General features: G+C 45.6%; 2 protein-coding genes across 11 annotated transcripts; one reads left to right on the forward strand and one right to left on the reverse strand.

Moving 5' to 3' along the window:
* Window positions 1–473: 473 nt before the first annotated feature.
* On the forward strand, window positions 474–13,707 carry SERPINB13 (serpin family B member 13). 8 transcript variants are annotated; one of them, XM_086373739.1, is made up of 8 exons: window positions 474–599; window positions 1,898–2,079; window positions 3,233–3,289; window positions 5,645–5,773; window positions 6,199–6,316; window positions 7,838–7,980; window positions 8,418–8,573; window positions 11,630–13,707. In XM_086373739.1, exons 2-8 carry the CDS (start codon window positions 1,915–1,917, stop codon window positions 12,008–12,010), a joined length of 1,149 nt encoding a protein of 382 aa, XP_086229865.1. In that variant the 5' UTR covers window positions 474–599; window positions 1,898–1,914; the 3' UTR covers window positions 12,011–13,707. The 8 variants fall into 8 exon arrangements, with proteins under 8 accessions (XP_086229865.1, XP_086229867.1, XP_086229866.1 ...); XM_086373740.1 differs by lacking the exon at window positions 474–599 and adding an exon at window positions 1,069–1,206; XM_086373735.1 differs by lacking the exon at window positions 474–599 and adding an exon at window positions 1,700–1,723.
* A 4,409-nt stretch (window positions 13,708–18,116) lies between these two features.
* On the reverse strand, window positions 18,117–27,237 carry LOC147346426 (serpin B4-like). 3 transcript variants are annotated; one of them, XM_086372478.1, is made up of 8 exons: window positions 27,188–27,237; window positions 24,850–25,039; window positions 24,207–24,263; window positions 22,345–22,473; window positions 21,917–22,034; window positions 20,751–20,893; window positions 20,301–20,456; window positions 18,117–18,957 (listed from the first exon to the last, which is right to left on the reverse strand). In XM_086372478.1, exons 2-8 carry the CDS (start codon window positions 25,012–25,014, stop codon window positions 18,553–18,555), a joined length of 1,173 nt encoding a protein of 390 aa, XP_086228604.1. In that variant the 5' UTR covers window positions 25,015–25,039; window positions 27,188–27,237; the 3' UTR covers window positions 18,117–18,552. The 3 variants fall into 3 exon arrangements, with proteins under 3 accessions (XP_086228604.1, XP_086228603.1, XP_086228605.1); XM_086372477.1 differs by having other exon boundaries at window positions 24,177–24,263; XM_086372479.1 differs by lacking the exons at window positions 18,117–18,957; window positions 20,301–20,456; window positions 20,751–20,893 and adding an exon at window positions 21,299–21,447 and having other exon boundaries at window positions 24,177–24,263.
* Window positions 27,238–27,857: the final 620 nt, after the last annotated feature.

The raw sequence follows: 27,857 nt of genomic DNA on the forward strand, positions 1-27,857 counted from the left end.
GATTTTCTTTTTAAGTTTCCCAGGGGATTTTGCTGTGCATCCAGGGTGAAAACCAGTGGACTGAATGGTTCTTTTCAGAGGGTCCCCCATAGTATCAGGGAGGGAGGCCCCCTTATCACTGTCTGCTCCCACCCCCAGCATGGGGCGTAATTCATTTCTCTTGGTCATTCCAGTCCCTTTCGTCCCGGGGTGTATTCCTGCTTTTAGTCTTATTTTGTCATCTGGTTAATTTAGATCTCTTTATGCTTGGGCCCCTAAAAGAATGTCTGAGAGACTTTGGAGAAGTGAGAATTGAAGCTCTATTCCTCTATGTCGAGGTGTGTATTACTCACCACACAGTTGCTGACAACTTCAAGTGCAGAACTTCGCGATCATGAAGGAAAGAAACAGAAAATTCAATCCTCAGTTTTGTTGTAACCCTTGCATGCTAATTTTATTAGGGAAATAGCCATTGAGAAACCAAAGCTTGTTTCACGGGAAATGCGAGCCATGATGACTAGGGAGAGGCAGAGAGAGCTATAAATTAAAGACTTCACCTGCTCATTTAGCACATGCTTCCTGGTTCCTTGCCCTGTCACCTCTGTCTTTCCAGAAACCAGGTAAGTTCCTTCTGCACCAACTTGAGATTTCTGTGTTATGAGAGCCCCCATGTTTGTTAGTTTGAAAGAAGTACTTTTCTTGTACTAATCCCAAGTACCTAACTCGCCTTGGGGTGGTTTTGTTTAATTCAGTGTTTACTCAGCTGTGACAACGTTATCTTGTCTGTAAGTTAATTCATTTTATTTCTGAGTGAACCTGCAAGAAATCCTTGCAAGGAAACATGGGGTTGACATGGAAGTTTAAACAGCAGATATAAGATGCCTTTGCAGGGATGGGCCCTTGAGAGCAAAAATGCCTCAGAGTAGGCTTTTGATTGGCTTTAATCTCATTTTTGTTTAAAATTTTTCTTTATTAACTAGTTGTAATTTGGCTGGTGAAAGTGAAAGCTTTAGTCACTCAATCGTGTCTGACTCTTTTCGACCCTACAGACTGTAGCCGGCCAGGCTCCTCTGTCCATGGAATTCTTCAGAAAAGAATACTGGACCGGGTAGCCATTTCCTTCACCAGGGGATCTTCCCAATCCAGGGATCGAACCCGGGTCTTCTGTATTGCAGGCAGATTTAGCTGGTGAAGAAGAAAATACAAAGCATGTTCTAGTTATTTTTGGTAAATGTTAATTGCTCTTTAACTTTTGTGAGATAAGCAAAAGTAATATGAACTCACTGCATACGCTTGAAACAATATAGAAAGCTATATAAAAAAAGCTCTTTTGCCCCCAGTTAATAATCCATGACCAGAGACGCGTCACTGCCCTTTAAGGAGCATTTAGCCTGGGGTCAGGTTTGCATGCAGCTAGGGACTGGGGTTTAGGAGCTCTCGTGTATCTGGTCACTTTGTGCTGGATTTGAAGCAACCGAGAAATCAGCGTCAGAGAAGGCCACTTTGCTTTTGTTGAGGCTGGATCTGAGAACTCTGCTCGGACTCGAGGCCAACCCTTCCTACAGAACAAGCCCCTGGCCTTGTTCTCGGCAGTGGGACACGCCCGACATGGGAGGGCCAGGCTGGGCCAGACCAGGAGGGCCGGCGAGCAGGCAGGTGCTGGTGTGGGCAGTTCCGACAGAAGGAGAGAGAGCAGAGCCTCTAGGGGATTCACCCTGCTCCCTGGGACCCAGGAACCCAGAGTGTGCGGTGACACCCTGTGATTCATGTCCCGTCAAGAGCAGGGCTGGGAAGTGACCTTTCGCTGCGAGGGTGAAACTCCCTACGTCCTGGCTCAGTGCCCGAAGAGAAGCGGGAGAGGGTGCCCCGACACGAAGCCCTGTGGCTAAGTGCCGGGTTCTGGTTGCTGTTGTTCCAGGTCCTGCTGGAATCATCATGGACTCACTGGTCCCAGCAAGCACTTGGTTTGGGTTGGATCTTTTCAAAGACCTGAGTAAAACAGATGAAGGCAACGTCTTGTTTTCCCCTGCGGGCATCTCAACCACCATTGGAATGCTGCCCCCCATGACCCGAGGAGCCACCGCCACCCAGGAGCAGGAGGTAGCGTGGGTTTTCCTTGCTTTCCAGCCACAGGCTTGTCTCTAGGGCAACACTCTGGCATTACCTCGAAAACCTGCCTCCCTTGATCTGGGGCCAGGAAAAGACAGCATCTGACTGGGGCGATTTCAGGCCTATCAGCGAAGTTCTTTCTCCTCTTCCAATACCATCATGCCTTCTGCTCCCAAATGCTTGAGATTCTTTTGGGTAAGTGTCTTTGTCCAAAGCAATTCAGTTCAGTTCAGTCACTCAGTCGTGTCCAACTCTTTGCAACCCCATGAACTGCGGCACGCCAGGCTTCCCTGTCCATCACCAACTCCTGGAGCTTACTCAAACTCACATCCATCAAGTCAGTGATGCCATCCAACCATCCCATCCTCTGTCATCCCCTTCTCCTCTTGCCTTCAATCTTTCCCAGCATCAGGGTCTTTTCCAATGAGTCAGTTCTTTGCATCAGGTGACTAAAGTATTGGAGTTTCAGCTTCAGCATCAGTCCTTCCAATGAATATTCGGGACTGATTTCTTTTAGGATGGACTGGTTGGATCTCCTTGCAGTCCAAGGGACTCTCAAGAGTCTTCTCCAACATCACAGTTCAAAAGCATCAATTCTTCGGCGCTCAGCTTTCTTTATAGTCCAACTCTCACATCCATACATGACTTCTAGAAAAACCATAGCTGTGACTAGACAGACCTTTGTTGGCAAAGTAGTGTCTCTGTTATTTAATATGCTGTCTAGGTTTATCATAGCTTGCTCCTTTTCTTCCAAGGATCAAGCGTCTTTTAATTTCATGGCTGCAGTTGCCATCTGCAGTAATTTTGGAGCCCCCCAAAATAAAGTCAGCCACTGTTTCCTCATCTATTTGCCATGAAGTGGGAAAGCCATTAAGCTCATAATTATAGGTAGAGCAAGGAGGACAGAGCTCCTGGGGGAAATGACATGGTGTGAATGCCACGTCGAGGAGGGATGAATGAAGGGACTAACCAGCAGGGGTGAGAGGAGCGCACAGCCCGGAACTTCTCAGGATTTTGCAGGGACAGCCCTGTTCCTTGTGAACCAAGGAGGCCTGTTTAACGGTCATCCATTTTACCCGCACTGGGTCCCTGTGAGCTTTTCTCTGCTCTCACAACGGCCATAGTGCTTTTCTTTTCTTCCTAGGTGCCTTTCTCTGAAAAAGACACAGAAAGCTCAAGAATCAAAGCTGAAGAAAAAGAGGTGGGGAGACATGGGCTTCCCTGGTGGCTCACTGGTAAAGAACCCACCTGCCAATGCAGGAGACGTGGGTTCGATCTCTGGGTCGGGAAGATCCCCTGGAGAAGGAACTGGCAACCCGCTCCAGTATTCTTGCCTGGAGAATCCCATGGACGGAGGAGCCTGGAGAGCTACAGTCTGTGGGGTTGCAAAAGAGTGACTCAGCGACTAAACACCAAACGCAGGACGCGTCCTGGAGCGTCCAGTGACGCCTTGGCAGATGTGGCTTCCCTGGGGAAACGGGTAGAAAGGTGTGATACTTATTGTTAAGCAATAATAACAACGGCAGCCAAATAATGTGGCTTATAGAGTACCATACAATAATAAACCCCAGTGTTAAGAGGAGGCCTCAGCTTTAATGCTCACTAACCACTAGGGTACATACCCATAGAGGCAAATAGACTGAAGAGTCCCTGTAGCAGAGGGAATGTGTTTTGGAGTTAGCAGCTGTGTGTGCCAAGTCACTTCAGTCGTGTCCGGCTCTTTGTGACCCTGTGGACTGTAGCCTACCAGGCTCCTCTGTCCATGGAATTTTCCAGGCAAGAATACTGGAGTGGGTTGCCATTTCCTCCTCCAGAGGATCTTCCCGACCCAGGGATCTAACCCGTGTCTCCTATGTCTCCTGCATTGGCAGGGGAGTTCTTTACTATTAGCGCCACCTGGGGAGCCCATTTTGGAGTTAGAGTTCAAATCCTGGCTTCGTCACTTAACAGCTGTGCTAGTCTGTGCAAGTTGTTCATCTTTAAGCCTCTGTAAAGTGTCTAGTAGAGCAACCAGAACACCCTGGTGACTCACCCCATGGGCGCTGTGGTAGTAGTGGGTGATAATATAACTACAGACTTCCCTGGTGGCTCAGATGGTAAAGAATCTGCCTGCAATGCAGGAGACCCAGGATTGATCTCTGGATCAAGAAGATCCCCTGGAGAAGGGACTGGCAACCCACTTCAGTATTCCTGCCTGGAGAATTCCATGGACAGAGGAGCCTGGCGGGCTACAGTCCATGGGGTCACAGAATCAGACAGGACTGGGTGACTAACACTTTTATCACATTCTATTTTTATTTTAAGGAACTCTTCCTACTCTGATGATGTTTTACTCAAAAAAATATTAGGCCAGAACCAATGACTTCTTGAGATCTCTTCCGGCTCTAGGGTTACAGTATTCCTCACTCATGCGGCAGTCTGTGCACACGTGGCAGAATCCGTAGGGCAGGGCTGGCACTCAGAGGTGAACAGAGCTCCCTGGCAGGTCACGTCTGCCATGACCGCTATCACAGCCCTTTTCCCAGGCCCTCATTAAATTGTGGCTCAAGTCCCCCAGCAGTATGAGCCATTCGGTCCACGATCCCACGTGGCCAGGTTGTCTGCACGGCTCAGCTGCATATATGAGGAGTCAGGCTTCCTTGCGGAGTGTGTACAGCAGAGTTGGGTCCAACGGCCGCTCTGTTATCTCGTCAGCCTATCAGTGCTACGGCTGTTTTCAGGCACTTTCTCTCCCAAGCACAGTCCTGTGCAGAGTCTTTGTGCAAACTAGAAAAAGGTTCACCTTGGGTGACAGATGCCTACTCCTGGGTGAAAAGCTTTTAATCTTTCACCATTGAGTGTGATGTTATCTGTGGGCTTTTCACATATGGCATTCTGTCCATGGGATTCTCCAGGCAAGAATACTGGAGTGGATTGCCATGCCCTCCTCCAGGGAATCTTCCTGACCCAGGGATCGAACCGAGTCTCTTTTGTCTCTTGCACTGGCAGGCGTGTCCTTACCGCTGACCCACCGCCGAAGTGCAGTAATGACCTCACTGCTTTGCGGGGTTCTACTCAGGAGCGCCCCCTGGTGTTTGTTTGTAGTGCTGCCGACCAGGGTGTGTGTTGATGGTCTTTGTGCTCAGCGACCAACCTGGTGCCTGTTCCCCTTGACACTTAGATTTAGGCAAGACACAAACCAGTCCCTCAGGCAGCCTCTGAAAAGTCAGAGTGTTGGACACACATTCCACACGCTTCTCTCCTCAGGGAGTTGGGGTTGCGAGTTTTCCCCCAATCACACCATGAGGTGTGGCAGGGAGAAGCATGGTGGGGGGAGCATCATGAATTGTCCTGGGTTCATGCTTCTCTGGGCTACAGGAATCTCTGAGCTGGTTCCTGGGTTTCTTGTATTGTTGTTAAGTTGGTGTTTCCAGTGGAGGAAGAATGGCATCCAGAACCTACACCAAGCTCATGGACGACCCCCAAGGCTGCCGTGTCTTCTTGGTGTGGGAAGGGTGGTGAATCTAGGTTTACTTTTGCCAAGATAACTCACTGAGTTTTTCTTTTGATTTTGAAGTTAGAGAAGACAGAAGAGATACATCACCAGCTCCAAAGGGTTTTGAGTGAGATAAGCAAACCCAATGATGATTATGAACTGAAAATAGCCAACCGACTGTTTGGAGAAAAGACATACCTCTTCCTTCAAGTGAGTTTTGCTGAGTTCACAACATCTGTGAGTGGTACTCAGGAATGGCCAAATGACTCTGTTAAGACTGGGATCTTTGAGGCAAGATGCCTAATTTGAGTGCCTGACTCAACCCACATCACTGGGGGTGTCCCTCCCATCTCTCCCTCTCACCCTCCACCCCACCTGCCTCTTGACCTGTTCTCCAGATACCCAGACCTTTTGGGAGCTTCTTTTTCATCTTGAAATCTGATTTTTGCCTTAACTGTATTGAACCTGCACAAAAATATGCATGGAAGTACTCAAAGTGATTCACCCAGGCCCTAAAAAGATCTCTTCTTACAATGTTAGTCATCTTCCTGTACAGATAAATTTGTTTAGAAATGATGGTAATGGATGAATTGAATTTTAAAGCTATTTCTATTCCTTCCCTGTTTCTCCTAAAGAAATACTTAGATTATGTTGAAAAACATTACCATGCTTCTCTGGAACCTGTTGATTTTGTAAATGCAGCAGATGAAAGTCGAAAGAAGATTAATTCCTGGGTTGAAAGCCAAACAAATGGTAGTGTATGGATGAATTGTTCATCATAAAAACACTTCTGAGTATCTGCTGTGAGTGAAGCCCTGTGCTGGACGCTGCATAGGGTATAAGGGTGTACAAGCTTTGGGAGGGGACCTGAGATGGGTATTTCAGCTTGGAGGGACTGGAGCCAAGGAGTGGGGGAATCCACTGCAGACAGTGGAATGGCCTCAGCAGATGTGGAGAGAGCCAAGGGAATTGGGCAGGGGACCACAGGAAGCCAACTTCGTGGAGACACGTAGTGGAGAATTACTTGCGCATAGCTGGGGATCCCAGTGACTTTGGGGCTCCTGATACCTGGCTCATGTCTGTCGTGAGGTCACATTTGACTTTTACGTGAGCACCTTTCTTTCTGAGTCTGGGTCCATAAGTAAAAACGTCAGAGGGCTCCTTTCTCTCGGTCAGTGAGAAGCATCAGCCCACTAAAGACGCGCCTGGGCCGTCCGCGGCTGGGCTCCTGGCACGGAGGGCGGCAGCCTTGAGCCTCGTCCGCAGCAGGGACTCGACAAAGCCCCGCCTCCTCCGCCCCGCCTCACGCCCCGGTAGGAGCCAAACTCGCAGGAAATAGCAGAGAGCAATGTTAAGATTTTGCAGAGCAGTGCTGATACTTTAGTGTTAGTATTTCAGAATACATTAAAAAAAAAAAAAAGGGTTTATTTAAGGATTTGGCTGTGCCAGGTCTTAGTTTTGGCTTGTGGAATCTTCCGTGGAGGCACGCGAGGTCTTTAACTGCAGCATGCAAACTCTTAGGTGCGGTTTGTGGGATCGCGCTCCCTGACCAGGGAGAATACATTTAAAAAACAAAATTCCAGTTATCAGAGAGACAGCTGTCATTTCAGATTGCATTTTTTCTTCATACTCAATTCAAAGGAAATGAAAATTTTAAAAGGGGGATAAAAGAGGATCTATCAAAGGGTTGGTTGAGGGCAGTATTCTTCAGAATTTCAGTGGGATGGGCTGAACCCAGAGATAAAACATCAGCTCCTTTGCAATAAAATAAGAGATCTCTAAACCTCAGGTAGCTATAATGAATGGGTTAAAAATAATAATAGCTAACTCCGAGTGCTTATTATGAGCTGGATAATATTCCAAGTGCTTCTCTACATAGGGAATCATTGATTCCTTTCAGCAGCTCTGTGAGGCAGGTTTTATTCCTGTTTTACAGGTGTGGAAACTGAGGCTCAGAGAGCTTAAGTAACTTACCCAGGACCCCTCAGCTGATGAGAGGCAAAGCTGGATGCCAGCAGTGGCAATCTGACTCCAGAGCCTGAGCTCTTAGCTCTCACACCTCAGTTTATCCTATGGGATAAATTGGAGATGGGCAAAGTGAGAACCTCCTATGATTTCTGCCAGCGAACTCTTTATTGGCTAAGCCTTCAGGCGCTGACCTGGCTGAGGTTTGAACGGTTGGTCAAGTCCGTGTTCATCATATCTGGCATGTGTAGATCTGACTTGTAATTTTGAAGATGGACCCATTTTGTTCTTGTGGCTGTTCATTTGCAGAGAAAATCAAGGACCTGCTTCCAGACGGCTCTTTAAGCAGCTCCATCAAGCTGGTGGTGGTGAATGTAATTTATTTTAAAGGGCAATGGGACAGGGAGTTTAAGAAAGAAAATACCAAGGAGGAGGAATTTTGGCTGAATAAGGTATGTTCTTTAATTAATTTATGTGATATGCTTACAGATAAAATGTAGAATCTGGAGTCATCTTTGAGCAAATGTACATGGTATGTGGCTTCCCAGGTGGCTCAGTGGTAAAGAATCTGCCTGCTAGTGTAGGAGACACAGGTTCGATCCCTGGGTCGGGAAGATCCCCTTGAGGAGGAAATGACAACCCATTCCAGTTTTCTTGCCTGAAAAATCCATTGGACAGAGGAGCCTGGCAGGCTACAGTCCAAAGGGTCACAAAGAGTCAGACACATCTTAGCCACTACACAGCAACAGTGATATATGTGTATATAAATAAAATGCTGATTCCCAGGCTCTGGTCTTTAGCATGGTCGAAGGTTGAGCGAATTATTCTGGGGAGCCCCCTTGGTGGCCTTCCGCCCCTTGACGCCTCGAGCTCTGCTGACTCATTGCAGAGCACAAGCAAGTCTGTGCCGATGATGACACAGCGCCAGTCCTTTAGCTTCAAGACCCTGGAGGACGTGCCGGCCAAAATTCTGGGCCTTCCGTATCGAAGCCATGACCTCAGCATGTTCGTGCTGCTGCCCAATGACATCGACGGTCTGGAGAAGGTAAAGCCTTACCTCTTCCTCGTTCTGCCTTCACCTCCCGAGGCTCTCTGTCCCAGAGCTTGTTTCTGGGTGAGTCTGGAGTTACGGCTCTGATCTGGAGCTGGTGAAATAGAAAATATTTCTGTCTCTGCAGCAGGTAAAGATGGGTATCTAAAGAGGAGCATTACATGGTGTCAGGTTTATTGAGAAGAACCAGTACTAAAATATTTGGGGATGAGATAACATGAACATTTGAGGTCATATAGGAGTTCTAAAGATAACCCACCATTCTCCAAAGTGGTTGATCTCTGTAGACCCTCTTCCCCAGGGAAGAAAGTCGCCTATGCACGTGGACAGCAATTTTGAATTCTATTCACAGGCTATTGGACTTTCTGAGTTCCTTTTTTAGACATTTCATTTTTTAAAAGACTTTTTTAGGGCAATTTTATGTTTACAGCAAAACTTGGAGGCAGGTACAGAGATTTCCAATACACCTTGTGCCCCACATGCCACAGCCTCCCCATAATCGGCATCACTCACCAGTGTGTTTTTTTTTAACCCCAAATAAACCTACCTCCACTCATAATAAAAGTCCATAGGACCCTTAATCATAAATCCCTTGATTTAGTCCTGCCCACTGGTTGCTCAGACAGTAAAGAATCTGCTGTAATGGGGGAGACCTGGGTTTGATTCCTGGGGTGGGACGGTCTGCTGGAAAAGGGAATGGCAACCTGCTCCAGGATTCTTGCCTGGAAAATCCCATGGACACAGGAGCCTGGCAAGCTATAGTCCATGGGGTCGAAAAAAGTCAAACACAACCGAGTGACTAACACTTAAACTGAAGCCGCTTTGTAGTTAAAACACTGATGTGGCGAGTAGCCTGTGCTGATGTGGCGAGTAGCCTGTGCTTTGGAGAACAGGGAGGTTGTTTTAAGTCCCTGTTCTGTTTAGTGCCTTTCGACCCTTTGACGTTTCTTCATTTCTTGGAACCTCAATATTTTCTCATTTATAAAATGAGTTCCACAGTTCTTAATGTGTGTGTTGTAATGATTAGAATACACACACACACACGCGCACACACACATACGTGTACATCCTGGACCAACTCTAAGGGATCTCCTAGAATGGATCTGAAAAATGAGGTTGCTCAGTCGTGTCCCCGTGGACAGTAGCCTACCAGGTTCCTCCATTTCCTTCTCCAGGAGATCTTCCAGACCCAGGGATTGAACATGGGTCTCCCACATTGTAGGCAGATGCTTTACTGTCTGAGCCACTAGGGAAGTCCAGAATGGATCTAGGACATGAAGACTTGCCTAGAATGGTTCCAGTTCTTGGAAAGTGCTCGATAAATCGATGGATGCTGTATTATTAAGATACTAGAAGCTCTCCTGCTTCTGTGAAACGTGTTTAGCTGCTGCTAAGTCGCTTCAGTCGTGTCCGACTCTGTGCAACCCCATAGATGGCAGCCCACCAGGCTCCCCCGTCCCTGGGATTCTCCAGGCAAGAACACTGGAGTGGGTTGCCATTTCTTCTCCAATGCATGAAAGTGAAAAGTGAAAGTGAAGTCGCTCAGTCGTGTCCGACTCTTCGCGACCCCATGGACTGCGGCCCACCAGGCCCTCCGTCCCTGGGATCCTCCAGGCAGGAGCACTGGCGGGGGCGCCATCACCTTCTCCATTAGCAGCATTATATGTTGGCAAATATTTTGGGAAAGCAAAATGGCAGGACGAATGCAAGCTTTATGAGACTGACACACTACTTACTGTTCTAACAAGGCACTTATCTGCAAGCTTAAACGTATTCATAATCTGACTCAAAAAGCCCAGTTGTGGGAATTACTGTAGGGAAATAATTCAAGAATAAAATTTACTTTCTGAGCCAAATCAGCAGCATCTTCCTTAAATCCCTGGTGGCTCAGACGGTAAAGAATCCGCCTGCAATACAGGAGACCCGGGTTCTATCCCTGGGTAGGAAAGATCCCCTGGAGAAGGGAATGGAAAGCCACTCCAGTATTGCTGTCTGGAGAATTCCATGGACAGAAGAGCTTGCAGGCTAGAGTCTACGGGGTTGCAAAGAGCCAGACACTAGGATGCTCGGCTTGAAATTTATATAATAGTAATCATAATTTATTATTAATAGATGCTGCATCCACAGTATCTATCAGCATCCACTTGATACATATTTAGATGATTGTAAAATGAATGAGAGGATGAATGTTAGGTGGAATTTATCAGCTTGATGGAAATATCTATCAGTTTGAAGATACTTAGAGATATGCAGTGCTGTGAAATATATTTACTTTATAACAAGAAAAGTGGATATTCAATGTAATTGCAACTATATAAATATATATTATATTAATATAATATAAATTACATTCATTATAATTTTATAAATTAAGTTCATTATAATATAGTAATATATAAACTATATTATAATATTCATTATATAAGATAGTATATAAATTATATAATACATATGTAGACAAAGATTATGGAGAAGGCAATGGCACCCCACTCCAGTACTCTTGCCTGGAAAATCCCATGGATGGAGGAGCCTGGAAGGCTGCAGTCCATGGGGTCGCTGAGGGTTGGACACGACTGAGCGACTTCACTTTCACTTTTCACTTTCATGCATCGGGGAAGGAAATGGCACCCCACTCCAGTGTTCTTGCCTGGAGAATCCCAGGGACGGGGGAGCCTGGTGGGCTGCCGTCTATGGGGTTGCACAGAGTCGGACACGACTGAAGCGACTTAGCAGCAGCAGCAGACAAAGATTAAAGGGGAATAGTAAAAAATGAAATAATATATATTAAATTGATAGAATAAGAAATGACTTAAAATTTATTTACATGCAATAGAGTTTTCATACATACACAGATAATTTAAATATAGAAATATAAGACAAGTAGCTGGTATATGTATATATATAAATAGCAGTTGAGTGAAATAAAATTTCTGGTTTCATTTGTTGCTAAAGCTAATATTAGTAATTTCTGACTGACTGACATTAGTATTGCACTGTTTTGAATTTGCACTGATGATCAAGCCATTCTTCCCTCTTTTTCTCCTTACCAGATTATAGATAAAATAACTCCTGAGAAGTTAATAGAGTGGACCAGCGCGGGGCGTATGGAAGAGAGGGCCGTGGACTTGCACTTGCCCCGGTTCCGGGTGGCGGGCAGCTATGACCTGGAGGCCGCCTCCGCGGGGCTGTGCGCCGCTGGCCTCGCGGGGAGCCCCGTGGGCGCCGGGCTGCGCGCCCAGAGGCTGCTGCACAGGTCGGTGCTGGAGGTGACCGAGGCGGGCACGGAGGCTGCGGCCGCCACCGCTGTGGGCTTCGCCGTCACGCCGGCCCAGGACTGGGAACGTTTTCACTGCAATCACCCTTTCCTGTTCTTCATCAGGCACAACGAGTCCGACAGCGTCCTTTTCTTTGGCCGATTTTCTTCTCCTTAGTACAGTCCCTGTCTTGGCGGAAAGCGACCACCACCGCCGGTGCCGGGGTGTTCACAGGTTTATGGAAATAGCCCGCTCTTTAAAAAATTGTTTTACTTGAATTCCAGCCTTACCATCAAAATCAATGATTAATGATGGCAATACTGTTTTCTCTGAAACGGAAATGTTTTGTTTGTGACGTGCAGATATCAGGTCAAATCAAGGCTCCTTAATAACCTTCCACTGATTTCCTCTAGGAGATCAATGCTTTGTAGTTTCGTGCACTATGGAGAGAAACAGTCTCTTTGCTGAAGACCGTGGACTAGTGCTTTTGAGACTCCCACCAGTTCTAATATTTTGGTAGATTATAATACAGGAGTAAAAGAAAACAAACATTTATATTCAGTTCATGTGTTGCTTTTTTCTTTCTTAGCATATAGTGTGGCAAACTGAACCTAGGAAAGAGAATTGAGAAACACATTAGCAAAACATAAGTTAAAACTCAAAAACCGAAACAAAACAAAACAATCTACCAGGCAGAGAGGATTCTCGTATTTTCATCCTCTGTTCTAATAGTAGATTATCCATGGTCAGTTACATGAACACTTTGATATTGTGAAATAAATGTGATCATAAAATCCACCCTTTTAAGCCTAGAACCTGACACATTTTGACAAATGTGCCGTGAAAACGCTACCACACCCGGAACACAGAGCGCTTCGTCATCCCCCAGGGTTCTCTGCTCTGCTTCTGAGTCAGCTGTCCCTGAACAAGCCCTGCCAGCCGGCGGCTGCCCTGCCTTCCGTCAGTCCAGGGTAGACCTGCCGTCTCTAGCTTCACACAAACGGATTCCGACCATGTCCTCTTTCATGCCTAGCTTCTGTGGCTCGGCACTGTGTTTTCAGATTCATGAGACTAGGTGGGATATCAGAAGTTGATTACTTTCTACTGACAAGCAGTGTTCCATCATCTGGATAAACCACATTTGTTTATCCATTTACTCATTGACGGGCATTTTTGTTGCTTCCAGTGTGTGGCAGCTATACATAATAATTGTTGTCTAGTTGCTCAGTCGTGTCCAAATCTTTTGTGACCCCATGGACTGTAGCCCGCCAGACTCCGCTGTCCTTGAGATTCTCCAGACAAGAATACTGAAGTGGGTAGCATTTCCTCCTCCAGGGGATTGCCCCAACATGGAGGTTGAACTCACGTCTCCTGCATTGCAGGTGGGTTCTTTACCACCGAGTCACCAGGGAAGCCAGTGAATAATGTTACTATGCCCAGAAGTTTGTGTGAACATATGTTTTCACTTCTCTTTGAGTGGATAACTAGGAGCGAAATTACCGAGTCAGACGATAAATACATGTTTAATTGTATAGGAAACAGCCAGTATGTTCTCCAAAACGCCCATACCATTTTCTACTACAAGCAATGAGTGAGCATTGCAGGCGTCCTGAAGACACACCAGTGGGTGGTGTGGCCGGTCTTCTTCATTATAGCTGTTCTCGTGGATGTGAGGTGGTATCTCATTGTGGTTATGCATCTTCCTTTTGACTAATAATGTTGAGCATCTTTTCATGTGCATATTGACCCTGTGTATATATTCTTTTGTGAAATGTCTGTTCAAATCTTTTGCCCATTTTTATTAGATTGTTTGCTTTCTCATTATTGATGTGTAATTGCTTTTAATATATTCTAAATAAAAATTTTCTGTCAGATATATTTTTCTTAATGGTGTCTTGAAAAGCAGTTTTAAATTTTAATGGGATCCAATTCATTAATTTTTTCTTTTATAGTTTCTATTTTTCTGTCTTATTTGAGAAATCTTTGTCTATCTCAAGTCTGCTAAGACTTTCTCCTAGAACTTTTATGATATTAGCTTTTGCATTTAGATCTATGATCTATTTTTTTTTGGTATACCCAATAGTCTTTGTTTTATTTATTTATTTATTTTAATTGGAGGCTACTTACTTTAAAATATTGTAGTGGTTTTGCCATACATTGAAATGAATCACCCATGGGTGTACATGTGTTCCCCATCCTGACCCTCCCTCTCACCTCCTTCCCCACCCCATCCCTCAGGGTCATCCCAGTGCACCAGCCCTGAGCACCCTGTCTCATGCAATGAACCTGGACTGGCGATCTGTTTCACATATGATAATATACATGTTTCAATGCTATTCTCTCAAATCATCCACGCACAGGTTTCATGCGTGGGGACAGTGGTCAAGATGGGGAGGGGGATGTCTGGTCTTTATATGGACGGGCACGATTAAGCAGGTTTGCAGGGGCTGGGCGATTGCAAAGAGCAGGACAAGGGTGAGTGAGATAAAGTCCATTTCCCAGTATTGCAAGTCCCCACTTTCTGAGACTACGTGACCTACGTGATCCAGACTTTGCAAGGGGCAAGCTGAGTTACAGAGGCAGAAGGAGGAGGAGGTTATGTAGAATTTTAACTTTTCCTCTTCAGTGGCTCATTATTATTAATGTGGACATTCAGTCGTTCCAGCCACTTGTATTCTGAAAAGACTACATTCATCCTCAGGTGATTTAAGTGCCTTGGAATCCTTGTGACACGTACACATGCTGGATCTGCTTCTAGACCCTCTTCTGGTGCCCTGATCTGTTTCTATCACATGTCACCACCTCTTTATCCCTGACAGTAGCCCCCTCCTGCGGTCTAATCTGTCTAATAATAATGTAACCAATTAGGCTTTCATATGGCCAGTGTCGGCAGGCTGTGCCTTTTGCCATCCTTTCAGTTAACCTGTATGTGTTCCTAAGTGAGGTTTTTTAAAAAAAGACTTATTTATTTATTTTGTTTATTTTTGACTGCTCTGGGTTTGTGTTGCTGCACATGGGCTTTCTCTAGTTGCTGTTCTTGGGCTTCTCACGCGGTGGCTTCTCTGGCTGTGGAGCACAGACTTTCGGGGGCAGGGGCTCAGCAGCTGTGGCTCCCTAGCATGCGGGGTCTTCCTGGACCAGGGATTGAAACTGTGTCCTTTGCATTGGCAGGCAGATTCTTGACCACTGGACCACCAGGGAAGTCCTGATTTTTGTTTTAAGTAGACATCGTAGACTGGGATGTTGTGGTTATCCCATGGGTGTAAAATGGACTCCCCATCAAAAAAAAAAAAAAAAAAGGTTGGATACTGAGATTAATGATTCCACACAAAAATATTAATTCCTCGTGTAATGAAGTTTCTGGGGAGCCTGTGGCAGGGTTCCTGGCTACCGAGAGCCTGCAGGGCTTGACCATGATTAGGAGCTGGCCTGGGGAAGGGCTCCTGGGCATGGTCAGGCTTGCTTGGCTTGCACTTCCTGCAGATACCGGGGGAGGGAGCTCCAGGCCTTTCCTTGCCAGCTGGCTTAGTTTTGTGTGTGTGTGTGTGTGTGTGGGTGTGTGTGTGGGTGTGTGGGTGTGTCTAGGGTGGGGGTGGTTAGAGGGAAACAAAAAGGGGTGGGACTAGAATGTTGTCAGGAGAAGGCAATGGTAACCCCACCCCAATCCTGCCTGGAGAACCCCGTGGACAGAAGAGCCTGGTGGGCTACAGTCCATGGAGTCGCAAAGAGTTGGACACGACTCAGTGACTAAACCACAGAATGTTGTCAATAGTCAATTATCAAAAATGAGTCACTCTTTATTACACCCTTTATTCTCGCTTTTAAATGTAGTCTGACAGTTTCTATCCTTTTGTGTGTGTTTGTGTATCAGTCGCTCAGTGCAGCCCTTTGTGACCCCATGGACGGAACACCGCCAGGCTCTTCTGTCTATGAAATTTTTCATGGAAGAATACTGGAGTGGGTTGCCATTTCCTACTCCAGAGGATCTTCCCAACTCAGGGCTTGAACCCGAGTCTCCTGCATTGCAGGCAGATTCTTTACTGTCTGAGTCAAACAAGTTTGCGTGCCCCATCAGAGAGAGCTCAAACAAACTGAAATGTCAGAGTTTGGAGCAGAGAAAGGTTTATTGAAGGACTAAGCAAGGAGACGCTAAGAGTTGGACACGACTGAGCGACTTTACTTTCACTTTTCACTTTCATGCATTGGAGAAGGAAATGGCAACCCACTCCAGTGTTCTTGCCTGGAGAATCCCAGGGACAGGGGAGCCTGGTGAGCTGCCGTCTATGGGGTTGCACAGAGTCGGACACGACTGAAGCGACTTAGCAGCAGCAGCAGCAGCAAGCAAGGAGAATGAATGGCGTGGGCTAAAAAAACAAAAAACAAAAAACTGAACTCCCCGGTGATTTGGAGGGAGAACTTTTTGTAAGCAAAATTTGGGGTGAGCGCTGCAGGGCCTGTGATTCTCTTCCAGTTGGTTGTTAGCAGGGTGGTGCTCTAGGAAAGTTTTGCTCAGCCAGAAGGAAGTTACCATCCCCCAGTTGGGAGGGGGGCGGGGCTTAGTTCCTGCAGAAAAGCTCAAGCGTGTTCCGTATGTATATCCCTTGAGGGGGAACCAGGATCCCATTTTAATGTTGCGCTATAGTTTCTTAATTGTTCCTTCTTTGTTTCTGCATTTCCTCCCTTGCCTGATCAGCAACTGTTTGAATCTGCCCTTTGTTACCCAAGGGCTTCCTCTCAGAGCTCAGTTGGTCAAAATTCTGCCTGCAATGGAGGAGACCCCAGTTCAATCCCTAGGTTGGGAAGATCCCCTGGAGAAGGGAAAGGCTACCCACTCCAGTGTTCTGGCCTGGAGAATTCCATGGACTGTATAGTCTGTGGGGTCACAAAGAGTCAGACACAACTGAGCGACTTTCACTTTGGTACTCAGGAAAACCTAGGAGACTAAAACCTTTTTCTTACAAATAACAAACTGGGACAAGAAAAGGATTTTGTGACCAGGAAGGTCCCACATGGTCCTACTTGTTTTCACTTCCAAGTTACGATTGCATGCTCAGTCACTCAGTCATGTCCAACTCTTTGTGACCCCACGGACTGTAGCCTGCCAGGCTCCTCTGTCCAGGCAAGAATACTGGAGTGGATTGCCATGTCCTTCTTCAGGGGATTGAGAGGGTAACAGGCAGGAAGGCCAGGGGTCTCCAAAAGCAGGAAATAGCCTACAAGTGTCAGACATTTTTCTCTCTCTTAAGGGGCAGGAGGAAACAAACTAGCGATATTTCTTCCTTCTCTATACAAATTTAAAAAGAGGTTTCTCTTAAAATACTGTGTTGCCATAATGACACCTGGTTTCACCTGAAGTTAACTATTCTCAAACCTTGAGTTAACCAATGCCATTTTCTTATGGGAATGTTTGTCTTAGGCTATGCTAATGTACTACACATTTACCCCAAACTCTTGTCTTCAAGTTCCGCCTCTTGGCTCAGAACCTACTTGACAAATCAGTATGTTATACTCAGATATTGTTCCCCTAATCTATGTAAACGGAACTATTTGTATGGTGATCTGCCCTTCTTCAAGATTCAAGTTACTCATTTTATGGCCCAGGATGAACCATTTGGTGCCAAGATTATCCCAAAATGCATCTTATGGGTGAGGGGCCTGGTGCCATTCTGAGTTTTAAGACATTCCTTTCTTTCATTAACAGACTGCTAGTGACTATATAATGTCCAGCTGAAGACTAGCAGGGGGGTACTCTTTCTGCCCCCTTCTGATGCCTATGTCAGAAGCTTCCTCTATCTCCTTTATACTTTAATAAAACTTTATTACACAAAAGCTCTGAGTGATCAAGCCTAGTCTCTGGCCCCGGATTGAATTCTCCTCCGGGGGCCAAGAATCCCAGAGTCTTTGCGTGATTCAACAACAACCTTTCAGGATCTTCCCGACCCAGGGATCAAACCCACGTCCCTTGCGTGTCTTGCATCACAGGCGGATTCTTTCTGCTGCAGCACCTGCGAAGCCCGTCTCACTCTTGTGTCCCCACCCGTGAGGCAGGAGAGTTTTCCTTGGTTCACTTTCCTTCCAGTGTTTGAGGCGGCCAGATCTTAACATGCGCTATAATCCTTTCATATTCTGGTTCCAGCCTACTTCTGCAGGCTTATCATGCTCTACTCTGGTTTTGAATTTTTCTTTTTATAAATTCATATGTTTCCAAATTATCTTTCCAATGTGTGGCAGGCCACTTGCCCTTTGTTGAAAAGAAAGAAGGAAGAAAAAGAAAAGCACCAAGTAAACTGAAAAAGTACTGTTTTATTGATCATCTGTTTCATCAGAGCAAACATTTTCAGCTGGTAAGCGTCCCCCATATCACTTAAACTCAAATAAATGTGGAGGTCTAGCTGAGTCGATTTGAATAATAGATGTGATTTTTGAAACAGCAGATATATTATGTCAAAGTTAGGTGAAGATAGAATATTGATATATCCTTTTATCTTATGTTGAACATTTTGTCCAAATGGGAGCTTCCATGGGGAAATAGAGTAGGTTTACATGTGTTTGTGGAAAGAGAGGGAGAAGGACAGACATGCTCTTTCAGAGATTATTTTCTTAGAGATGACTATGAGGTTGGAAAGGAAAACGAATCCAAGGGAACCTGTTACACCAGCATTCAAGCTCCGGGAACAGCTCTCTGAATGTCCCCGAGTATGGCCGCTGCCCAAGGACGTCTAAGGGGAAGAGACTCGGCCACAGAAGAGGATGCTGTTGGTCTTGATGTGCTTGATGAGGAACAGGAAAGGGCGATCGCAGCGGAAGCTCTCAGAATTTCTTCCTGCTCTTTCAATAATTTCTACACCAGTAGCAGCTGCGGCCTCCGTGCCCTCCTCGGTCACCTCCACAAAGGACTTGTGGAAGACCTTTGACACCACCAGATCGCGTCCCCCGGTCATGCCCGAGAAGTCGGCCACCCCATCACGGAAGGCGTCCACCATCCCCAGGGCTTGCAGTGTGGGCACGAGGTCGTAGCTCTCTTCCACTTTAAACCGAGGCAGGTATAAGTCCACTTGTCTCTTCCTCATATTCTGTGGGCTCGTCCACGCTATTAACTTCTCAGCAGTGAGCTGGTCTTCAAGCTGTAACAGTGGAAAAGGAACAACTGTCAGGATTCTCAGCGGTCATGGAGCCCACCTAACCTAGGATTGAATTGTCTGGAAAACGATTGTCTTCACAGTAAACATGAATACAGGAGGTTCAGTTATATTATACATATAAACTCACTATACTATATACATATATTTATATACAGCATGTTATCTCATTGTATAAGCTGAATATTTTGTAATAGTTATATGATAAACTGAGCCTTCTGTATATATATGTGTATATATATCCATACATAACAGCAGAACGGTTAAATAAATTTATTTTGTAAAAGATGAACTATATATCTTCACTTCTTAAGTTGCCAGATCACTACATGTTTCATTTTCAAATAGTCTTGTCTTGTTAATGTCTTTTTGTGCATAGTTTTTGCATGATATAATTATAGTGTACAACCCATTATTATTCCTTTTACTTGCTTGACCTATTTGAAAATGTTTTCTGTATAGATATGTTTCTCTGATCAAGTTTAAATTGTTGCATAATACCACCATTAAGTAGAGATTCAGTGTATGTGTTTACTTAATTAACATTTTTAGGCATCATGTGTTAGTCCCTAAGCTACCGCATATATATTTTACGTGTGGCAAGTTCACTGCAAATTCAGCATCATTGGCTATTACAGTAATTGCAGATGGCCATTTATAGAATGACTTTTACATGCCGGATATTGTTATTGGTTTCTTTACAAATTATCTTGAACCAATATAACAATGCTAAAAGGAAGATTCACTTTTTTTAAAATTCCCAGCAATGAGGCTCCAAAGAACTCTGAGAGAATGCGTCTGAATAGAAAGTGAGCATCAAGATAGGTTGGTTTGTCTGCTCTCTACGAAGCACGTGATTCAGTCTGCAGAATGGAGCTCAGCAGTGTTTTACTTTGTTTGATGTTGTTCATGAGTGAAAGAGTCACCTACATTTGACTCTTAGTCTCCCCTGTCTTCAAATGAATAGACTGGAGTAGGTGAAGTTTTGACGGTTGCAAAATATTAACATGTGAGCCAAGCATATTACTTTTTGAAGTGGCATTCTAGTTTTCTCAGAGTATTACTGGGGCCTGTGAAGTTAAGATTTTCTACATATTCTTCCATATCACACTATAAGGTCTATTTTTTTGGAAAGTGACAGGATGCCAAGTTCTCCTTCATGATTTTCCATTAGACTCAACAGAGAAGAAATGACACACTCCAGTATTTTGCTCTCCTGGCACATCACCAGCATTCTGTGAGCACTGCTTCTGTGAGCAGCCCGCACAGGCGCTGTGTCGCCAGCAATGTAAGCAGCAGCATGAAGCGCCACAGGCACCAGGTTTTACCTCCTGCAGACCGTCTACTTCATCGGGCAGCAGCACCATCATGCTTAGCTCGGAGCCTTTGTACGGGATTTCCAGGATCTTGGCTTGCACGTCCTCCAGTGACATGAAATTGAAACTATTGGTTTGTTTCATCATCTGCACAGGTTTGCTTGCATCCTGCAATAAATTCATGTGGCCAAAAATGCTAAATGGGCATTAGTCGAAAAGAAAAAAAAAGATAATCTTATTGAGATACCAAACTCATCTTCCTTCTAAGAGATGGTCTGGGAAATCTGTGAATTAGAGACAAGAGTTTCTTCACCTATACCAACTAAATAAAGGCAAAAAAAGACAGCCTCGATAGATCCTACTTCTACTCGCAGTTATAAAGGAAATGATCAAATATGTATTTAACTTTCACATTGTACAGAGAGCTATGTTACATTATTATATATTAATTACAGACAATACCTTGTTCAGCCAAAACTTTTCCTCCACAGTATTTTCTTCCTTAAATTTCTGGTTCCACTGCCCTTTGAAATAGACGGCGTTCACCAGAACCAGAACAGTAGAGCTGTCGAGAGAGTCTTTGGGAAACAGATCCTTGATTCTTTCTGCAAAGACAGAAAATCAAAAGTCTGTCATGAAAGGCACAAGTGGTTTGTCTGGAAGATGTTTAGAAAGTTGCAACTGATGATTAAATATTCACACAAGCCAGCCTGTGAGGGACTCCATGCCCAGTGGTTCACCAGGTGAGCCTTTGCTCACGGCCCCAGCCTGATGCAGTCACTCTCGTGTTCAGTCTGTGTGTGGGGGGGCATCAGTCATCTCACAAGAAGCCCCGATGGCCTGATTCTAGATACAGTTTCCACGAATCATATTTCTGCATCCTTCCCTCACTGCCCACCCCGCGTCCTCTTCTGTTTCCTCCAGCCTGTGTTCATTCTCCTGTTCTTCCTTCCTTTCTCTCTCTCTGTCTTTTGAAATTTGAGCTCAATATTCTGAAGAAGTAGCCAGAATACTCTTCTGGACAATCAACATGCACCCAGTAATCTAAAGTACGTGGCAGACACCATTCCCTGAGGGGTCTTCATCTTCATTCTCCACGTTGAGTTGCTGTAGGTTGGTCCTCTGTTTTGGACGGGGAGACTTTGCCCAGCCACCTGCCCTGGGAGGGGAGGACATCTATGACAATCCTGTGGGAGGGGGACATGGGCCAGACACCTCCTAATGCAGGTGGTCATTTCTGCAGAAAGGGTGGTTTGGGGGAGAGAAGGTTGTTTCCCAATTAGCAAAGGCACCCTTTCTAATATCTTCTCTTAGGGAATCATAATCCAGAAGTTAAGCCTCTAATTAAAAGAAACACTTACGAATTAACCTGAAGTCTGAGCAGAGACTTGGGATCCACAAGACACTGTCTTCCAGACCCAGCTGTGCCTGCAGGGGGCTGGCCCTGGGAGCCCCACCTGCCCGTTTCTCTCCGCATGACGTGGACCGTCCACCCCCTGCAGGGCCTCCCCACCCTCTGCAGTCTCGTCTCACCCCGCTCCTGACAGCCCGGTCAGGGTCCAGCACCGTGTTCACACACAGCGGGGACTCAGCCGGGATTTGTAATGAGTGACTCTCTCATAACCTACCATTGGTTTGGCTCTCCACCCAGGAATTAATCATCTTTCGACTTTCCTCTGCAGCATTTTTAAAATCAGCAGATTCCACACTGGCTAGATAAAATTTCTGAACATTATCCATGTATTCCTATGACATGAGCAGGAAGGAAGCAGGAATGAAAAGTAATTTATCAGTAACTATGTAGGTATTCCCAAATTAAATGTGTTAAATCCTGATCAAGCAGAGTTCACAAGCCAATCCCTAGCCCCCCTCACTGGTGTGCTATCAGCCTCTGGACACTCCAGCGGGTGCAGTTGTGGTCGGGGAGCCTGGCGCCCCTTGGGAGTAATGCCCCCGTGTGGGTCCCCAGGCTCCTCTGCACCCCCCGCCCCCATTAGGAGATGTGGCCCGAGGACCAGGGATGCAGACCAAAGGCGTGACAGACCAGGAAACTCACCTGGAGAAACCGAAACTCCTTTTCTCCGTAGAGCCTGTTGGCGACACTCAGCTCATAGGCATCAGTGGATTTCTTTAATTCTGTCAGAAGCTTTTGAAAGTGATGATGAACATTTCCTGGCTTTTCAACCTTCAAATGTCGAAAAGTGAGCTCATTGGAGTCTCTGTCAATGTAAACAGTACACCCCCAGGGGTCTGTGGATCCCTGTCTAGAGGGAGGTATCCCCAGGGATGATGGTTGTGGTTATTTCCCCTAATTGGCGCGTGTTACTGGAATTAGCTTTCCTAATCTTTACATTAAATCTTCCAGGCAACTCTCTCTTCCTGCTCTAACACACTCCAACCTTTTCTCTGTTGAACTAGAGATGCATCAGCATTCCATTATTGCAGTGTCTCTCAGTCGTCTCCAACGGTTAGGGTAAAGGTCTCAGCTAAACATAAGCTCCTGGAGGCCTGGAGCCATAGAGAATTTCTAAGTCACCAGCTGTGTGAGAACATGAACTCTGTGTGTAGTCTATGTTGTGATTCGATGCCCTGTTATATCCTTTGGGGGATTACCTTCTAAGACCTGTTGACTGTGATCTGTGGCTCTTCACTGTGATGGCCACACTTCCCAGTGTAGGAACAGTGGGTGCCAGATAGCCTGGGAACTGCTGTACCTCAGCATCTCTAAGTCTTCAGTGCCATTCGCATGAAGACAGGAGAGCTCAGAGAGCTTAGAAACTTCTCCAAGGAGATACAGATAACTTTTTCAACGTAAGCTTGTCTCAGTTCAGAATCTCTCACTTTCTGGCTAAGAGTTTTAGACTATTTAGATAAAACGTAGCTCTCATTCATTTTCCAAAATACTCCATAATACACTTGATCGTATGCTTATTGCTCTTAATCTAAGAGCTAATTAAGTCTATGCAATTATAGGAACATATTGTGATTAATATACTCATTTTTATTCTATATAATAATATATAACCTTTATGAGAGTTTCCAGAGTTTACCAGAGTTTACCAGCGTTTACCAGAGTTTCCTGGCCCTGCTGTCCTATTTGCATGTATTTGGGTGCGATGCAGCAACCCTTTTATTGCCCCTGGCTAATTGGGATGGAGTCACTGTGGCTGAGAGCCATCGTATTTTTGCCATGTTCCTCATTCCTGAACAGCAGATCACTATTTGAAGCTCCTTCAGGTTTCAGAGTCCCTGATGTTAAGCATATGCTTCTCTCCTTTCAGAAAAACAAAGATATGAAGTAAATAAGTGACGGGAAGGGAAGTGAAGTTGCTCAGTCATGTCTGACTCTTTGTGATCCCACGGACTGTAGCCTACCAGGCTCCTCCGTCCATGGGATTTTCCCGGCAAGAGTACCGGAGTGGGTTTCCATTTCCTTCTCCAGGGCATCTTCCTGACCCAGGGATCGAACCCAGGTCTCCCTCATTGCAGGCAGATGCTGTGCCGTCTGAGCTACCAGGGAAGTAAATAAGCATGTAATGTGAAATGAGAGGGCTTTCCAGGTGGTGCCAGTGGTAAAGGACCTGTATGCTGATGCAGGAGACATGAGAGATGCTGGTTCAGTCCCTGGGGTGGGAAGATCCCCTGGAGGCGGGTACGGCAACCCACTGCAGTATTTTTGCCTGGAGAACCCCACGGACAGAGGAACCTGGAGGGTTACAGTTCATGGGGTCACAATGAGTAGGACATAGCCGAAATGATTTCCCACGCGCATACACGTGAACTGAGAAACCACTCTCTTCAGTTTGCCTAGCATGACCTCTAAAAATGGACTTTTCCCAGTCTATCTGAAATCCCCAGTTTAAGCTACGACCCTCTTGGACATATGACCTCCTCTACATCCAATGCTCTCTGACTCACGGGATTTCTTGTCGCTGTTCCTCTTGGCTTCTCTGTGATTTCATTGAAGTGAAGGACCTGGAGAAGGCAGGGAGTGGGACAAGGAGTCTGTAACGATCTATACACATCAGAGTAAGTAAAAAAGAAAGAACGGAAGGACAAAAGAATACCCACAAACAAAACTATATACCAAATAACCGCCCCTCACGAGACAAACTCAAGAGGAAACAAAAAGCACACAGAAATGTTGAGTGAAAGCTTCATCCTTAAAAAACACAGTCTGTGTGTGGAAAACACAAAGCTGCTTGAGCGCTGTGCACTTTAAAGAACCGTGTCTCGTTTCTCATTCATCGTTGAGGAAACATGTAAAGAGGTCTCCCGTGGACTTTAGTCAGGGCCTCACTTCCAGTGAAGTCTTCCATTAAGGCCTCACCTCTGGTTGTTGGGCAACTGGAGGGCTTCATCCCAGCCCCCAGAGGAAGTCCAGGCACAGGAAGCAGGTGGGGAGCCCTGCGGGAGAGTGCGTGCCCCTCTCTGTGCCCACGCAGTCGTGGGGCTGCTTGAGCTTCCCGTGGGACCCGGGGACAGCAGACCTGTGGTCATCTGCACAGCAGCCAGCAGACAACCCGTGCAAACCTGTGCCGGAAAGGCAGCTGCCACCCACCTTCTGCATTTCTGATGCGGTGTTTTCTCGGGCCCCTAAGTAAGTCATGGCTAAGGCTGACGAGATACTGAAAGGCGACAGGAAGATGTTTTCCTTCTCTGATTTTCTGATCTGGTGGAACAGATCAATTGCAAGGTGGATGATTGCTTCACTGAGGGAACTCATGGTGGCCGGATGTGGTCTGGAAGTCCTGGAAGAGCATCAGATGCATTTTATCATCACTCTAGGGAAGGAAGGTAGTCTGTAATGAGAATTTCTAAAAGAAAGCCTTATGTGTGGGTTGTGGATTTCTGGCAATGAAGATTTTTCCTTTGTATACATTTAGTAATTAGAAGGCTTGAAATTAGGAATACCGGAGTGGGTTGCTATGCCTTCCTCCAGGGGATCTTCCCCACCCAGGGACTGAACCCACATCTCTTACAGCTCCTGGACTGGTAGATTTGTTCTTTACCACTAGTGCCACCTGGGAAGCCGTATTTATAGAAAATGTTTCTTAAATATAATAGAAACTTGATGTTATACATTTCATAATTGAGAGATGTACCTGTATCCATCTCATAATTAGACGACTATTGAAATTAGTATTTAAAGAACATTTTTCTAAAAAGTAATAGCGTATCTTTACTGTTTCTTCCTTACTGACTATACAAGAGTGGGTAAAAAGTGCTTTATAACAGAGGTAAAAAGCAAGAGAGTTCCAGAAAAACATCTATTTCTGCTTAATTGACTATGCCAAAGCCTTTGACTGTGTGGATCACAGTAAACTGTGGAAAATTCAGAAAGAGATGGTAATACCAGACCACCTGACCTGCCTCTTGAGAAATTTGTATGCAGGTCAGGAAGCAACAGTTGGAACTGGACATGGAACAACAGACTGGTTCCAAATAGGAAAAGGAGTACATCAAGGCTGTATATCGTCACCTGGCTTATTTAACTTCTATGCAGAGTACATCATGAGAAACGCTGGACTGGAAGAAACACAAGCTGGAATCAAGATTGCCAGGAGAAATATCAATAACTGCAGATATGAAGATGACATCACCCTTAGGGCAGAAAGTGAAGAGGAACTAAAAAGCCTCTTGATGAAAGTGAAAGTGGAGAGTGAAAAAGTTGGCTTAAAGCTCAACATTCAGAAAACGAAGATCATGGCATCTGGTACCATCACTTCATGGGAAATAGATGGAGAAACAGTGGAAACAGTGTCAGACTTTATTTTTCTGGGCTCCAAAATCACTGCAGATGGTGACTGCAGCCATGAAATTAAAAGACGCTTACTCCTTGGAAGGAAAGTTATGACCAACCTAGATAGCATATTCAAAAGCAGAGACATTAATTTGCAAACATAGGTCCGTCTAGTCAAGGCTATGGTTTTTCCTGTGGTCATGTATGGATATGAGAGTTGGACTGTGAAGAAAGCTGAGTGGCGAAGAATTGATGCTTTTGAACTGTGGTGTTGGAGAAGACTCTTGAGAGTCCCTTGGACTGCAAGGAGATCCAACCAGTCCATTCTGAAGGAGATCGGCCCTGGGATTTCTTTGGAAGGAATGATGCTAATGATGAAACTCCAGTACTTTGGCCACCTCATGTGAAGAATTGACTCATTGGAAAAGACACTGATGCTGGGAGGGATTAGGGGCAGGAGGAAAAGGGGACAACAGAGGAGATGGCTGGATGGCATCACTGACTCGAAAGAGGTGAGTCTGAGTGAACTCTGGGAGTTGGTGACGGACAGGGAGGCTTGGCTTGCTATGATTCATGCGGTCGCAAGGAGTTGGACAGGACTGAGTAACTAAACTGAACTGAACTGAACAGAGGTTGTGTTGTTGTTGTTCAGTTGCTAAGTCCTGTCCAACTCTTTGCACTCCATGGACAAGCTCTTCTGTCCTCCACTACCTCCCAGAGTTTGTCCAAATTCCTATTCATTGAGTCCGTGATGCTGTATAACCATCCCATCCATGCTGCCCCCTTTTCTTTTTCCTTTCAATTTTTCCCAGCCTCCAGGTCTTTCCCAGTGAATTTATAACAGATTCAAAGGCAAAACTGATGTGGTAACATCCAGCCATCTCCCATCAGGTACCTCCGTGCCTTACTTGAAGGATCTGTGGATGCTGGACAGCCTACCCCTGATACACGTGCCCCCGAGGGAACGTGGGTTTTCTTTTAGAAATAAGTAAATTACCTGTGGACTAAATCAGGAGAAAAAGTTCTTCTGTGGCAGAATATGTAAAATACCATCATACCAAATGAAATATTTAACACACGCACGATAAAACATCACATTCATTATTATTTTCAGAAAGGACTCCTGAGTTAGCGCAGAGCTGCTGGAAGCACTTACCTGTGTTCCTGGAGGAAGCAGAGGTGGGCAGGCAGCCTGCAAGCCTGTGTGCCGGGCGCGCTCAGCCCTGAATATATATACCTCTACCTGCCGCCGCCCGTGCCTCAAGGCAGCTGGTATTTCAAGATCAACTTCTGATTTCTTCACCAGTTACCTTCAACTTCATGAGGAAGAAGTCTTTATGAGTCAAGACAAGATTATTGACCAACTCCTGTAAGTCCTTTCCTTCTGCAGAAGAGATTGTGCCCTACCATCCGTGCTCATGGGAAAGGCATGTACGTGCCTTTCCGACACCTATGACAGTACACTTATGTGACAGCTTCTTCACGTGCCCTGAGGAACTAGGCCCAGCCAGAAATAACCCTTAAAAATCTTTCTTCTCTTGTTAATACATGTTGACTAGTGTTTAAGACCATTTCTAACACAAACAATTGAAACGCTGACAGTTTTTAAGTTCTGAAAAGGTTGTTTCTTTAAAAATATTTTGTATACCTGGGAAAATAGCTCAATGTCTCAGCTGAAGAGAGACTGGCAAACTGTGTCAGCTGTAGGTGGAGACCAGGGGTGATTTGCCTCCCCTCGAGGCTGGACCCTGGCGCGGTCCTCCCGGTGACCCCATTGTCCTCGTGGTTAATCCCAGCTGTGCCCTGGTTGCTAAGGTCAGAGGGCA

This window comes from Bos grunniens, chromosome 24, assembly GCF_055505025.1.
Source record: "Bos grunniens cultivar Pamir isolate PY7600 chromosome 24, Bosgru_T2T1.0, whole genome shotgun sequence".
NCBI classification, from domain to species: Eukaryota; Metazoa; Chordata; class Mammalia; order Artiodactyla; family Bovidae; genus Bos; species Bos grunniens.

Bases quoted from the DNA above. Each gene is read 5' to 3' on its own strand.
- SERPINB13 (XM_086373738.1), top strand. From the start codon at position 1,746: ATGTCCCGTCAAGAGCAGGGCTGGGAAGTGACCTTTCGCTGCGAGG. The intron at 2,080-5,644 runs GTAGCGTGGGTT...TTGATTTTGAAG, and splicing joins CCGCCACCCAGGAGCAGGAG to TTAGAGAAGACAGAAGAGAT. The intron at 8,574-11,629 runs GTAAAGCCTTAC...TCTCCTTACCAG, and splicing joins ACATCGACGGTCTGGAGAAG to ATTATAGATAAAATAACTCC.
- LOC147346426 (XM_086372477.1), bottom strand. From the start codon at position 25,014: ATGAGTTCCCTCAGTGAAGCAATCATCCACCTTGCAATTGATCTGTTC. The intron at 24,264-24,849 runs GTGGGTGGCAGC...TGCCTTCTCCAG, and splicing joins CCGCATCAGAAATGCAGAAG to GTCCTTCACTTCAATGAAAT. The intron at 18,958-20,300 runs GTAAAACCTGGT...CCACTGTTACAG, and splicing joins AAGTAGACGGTCTGCAGGAG to CTTGAAGACCAGCTCACTGC.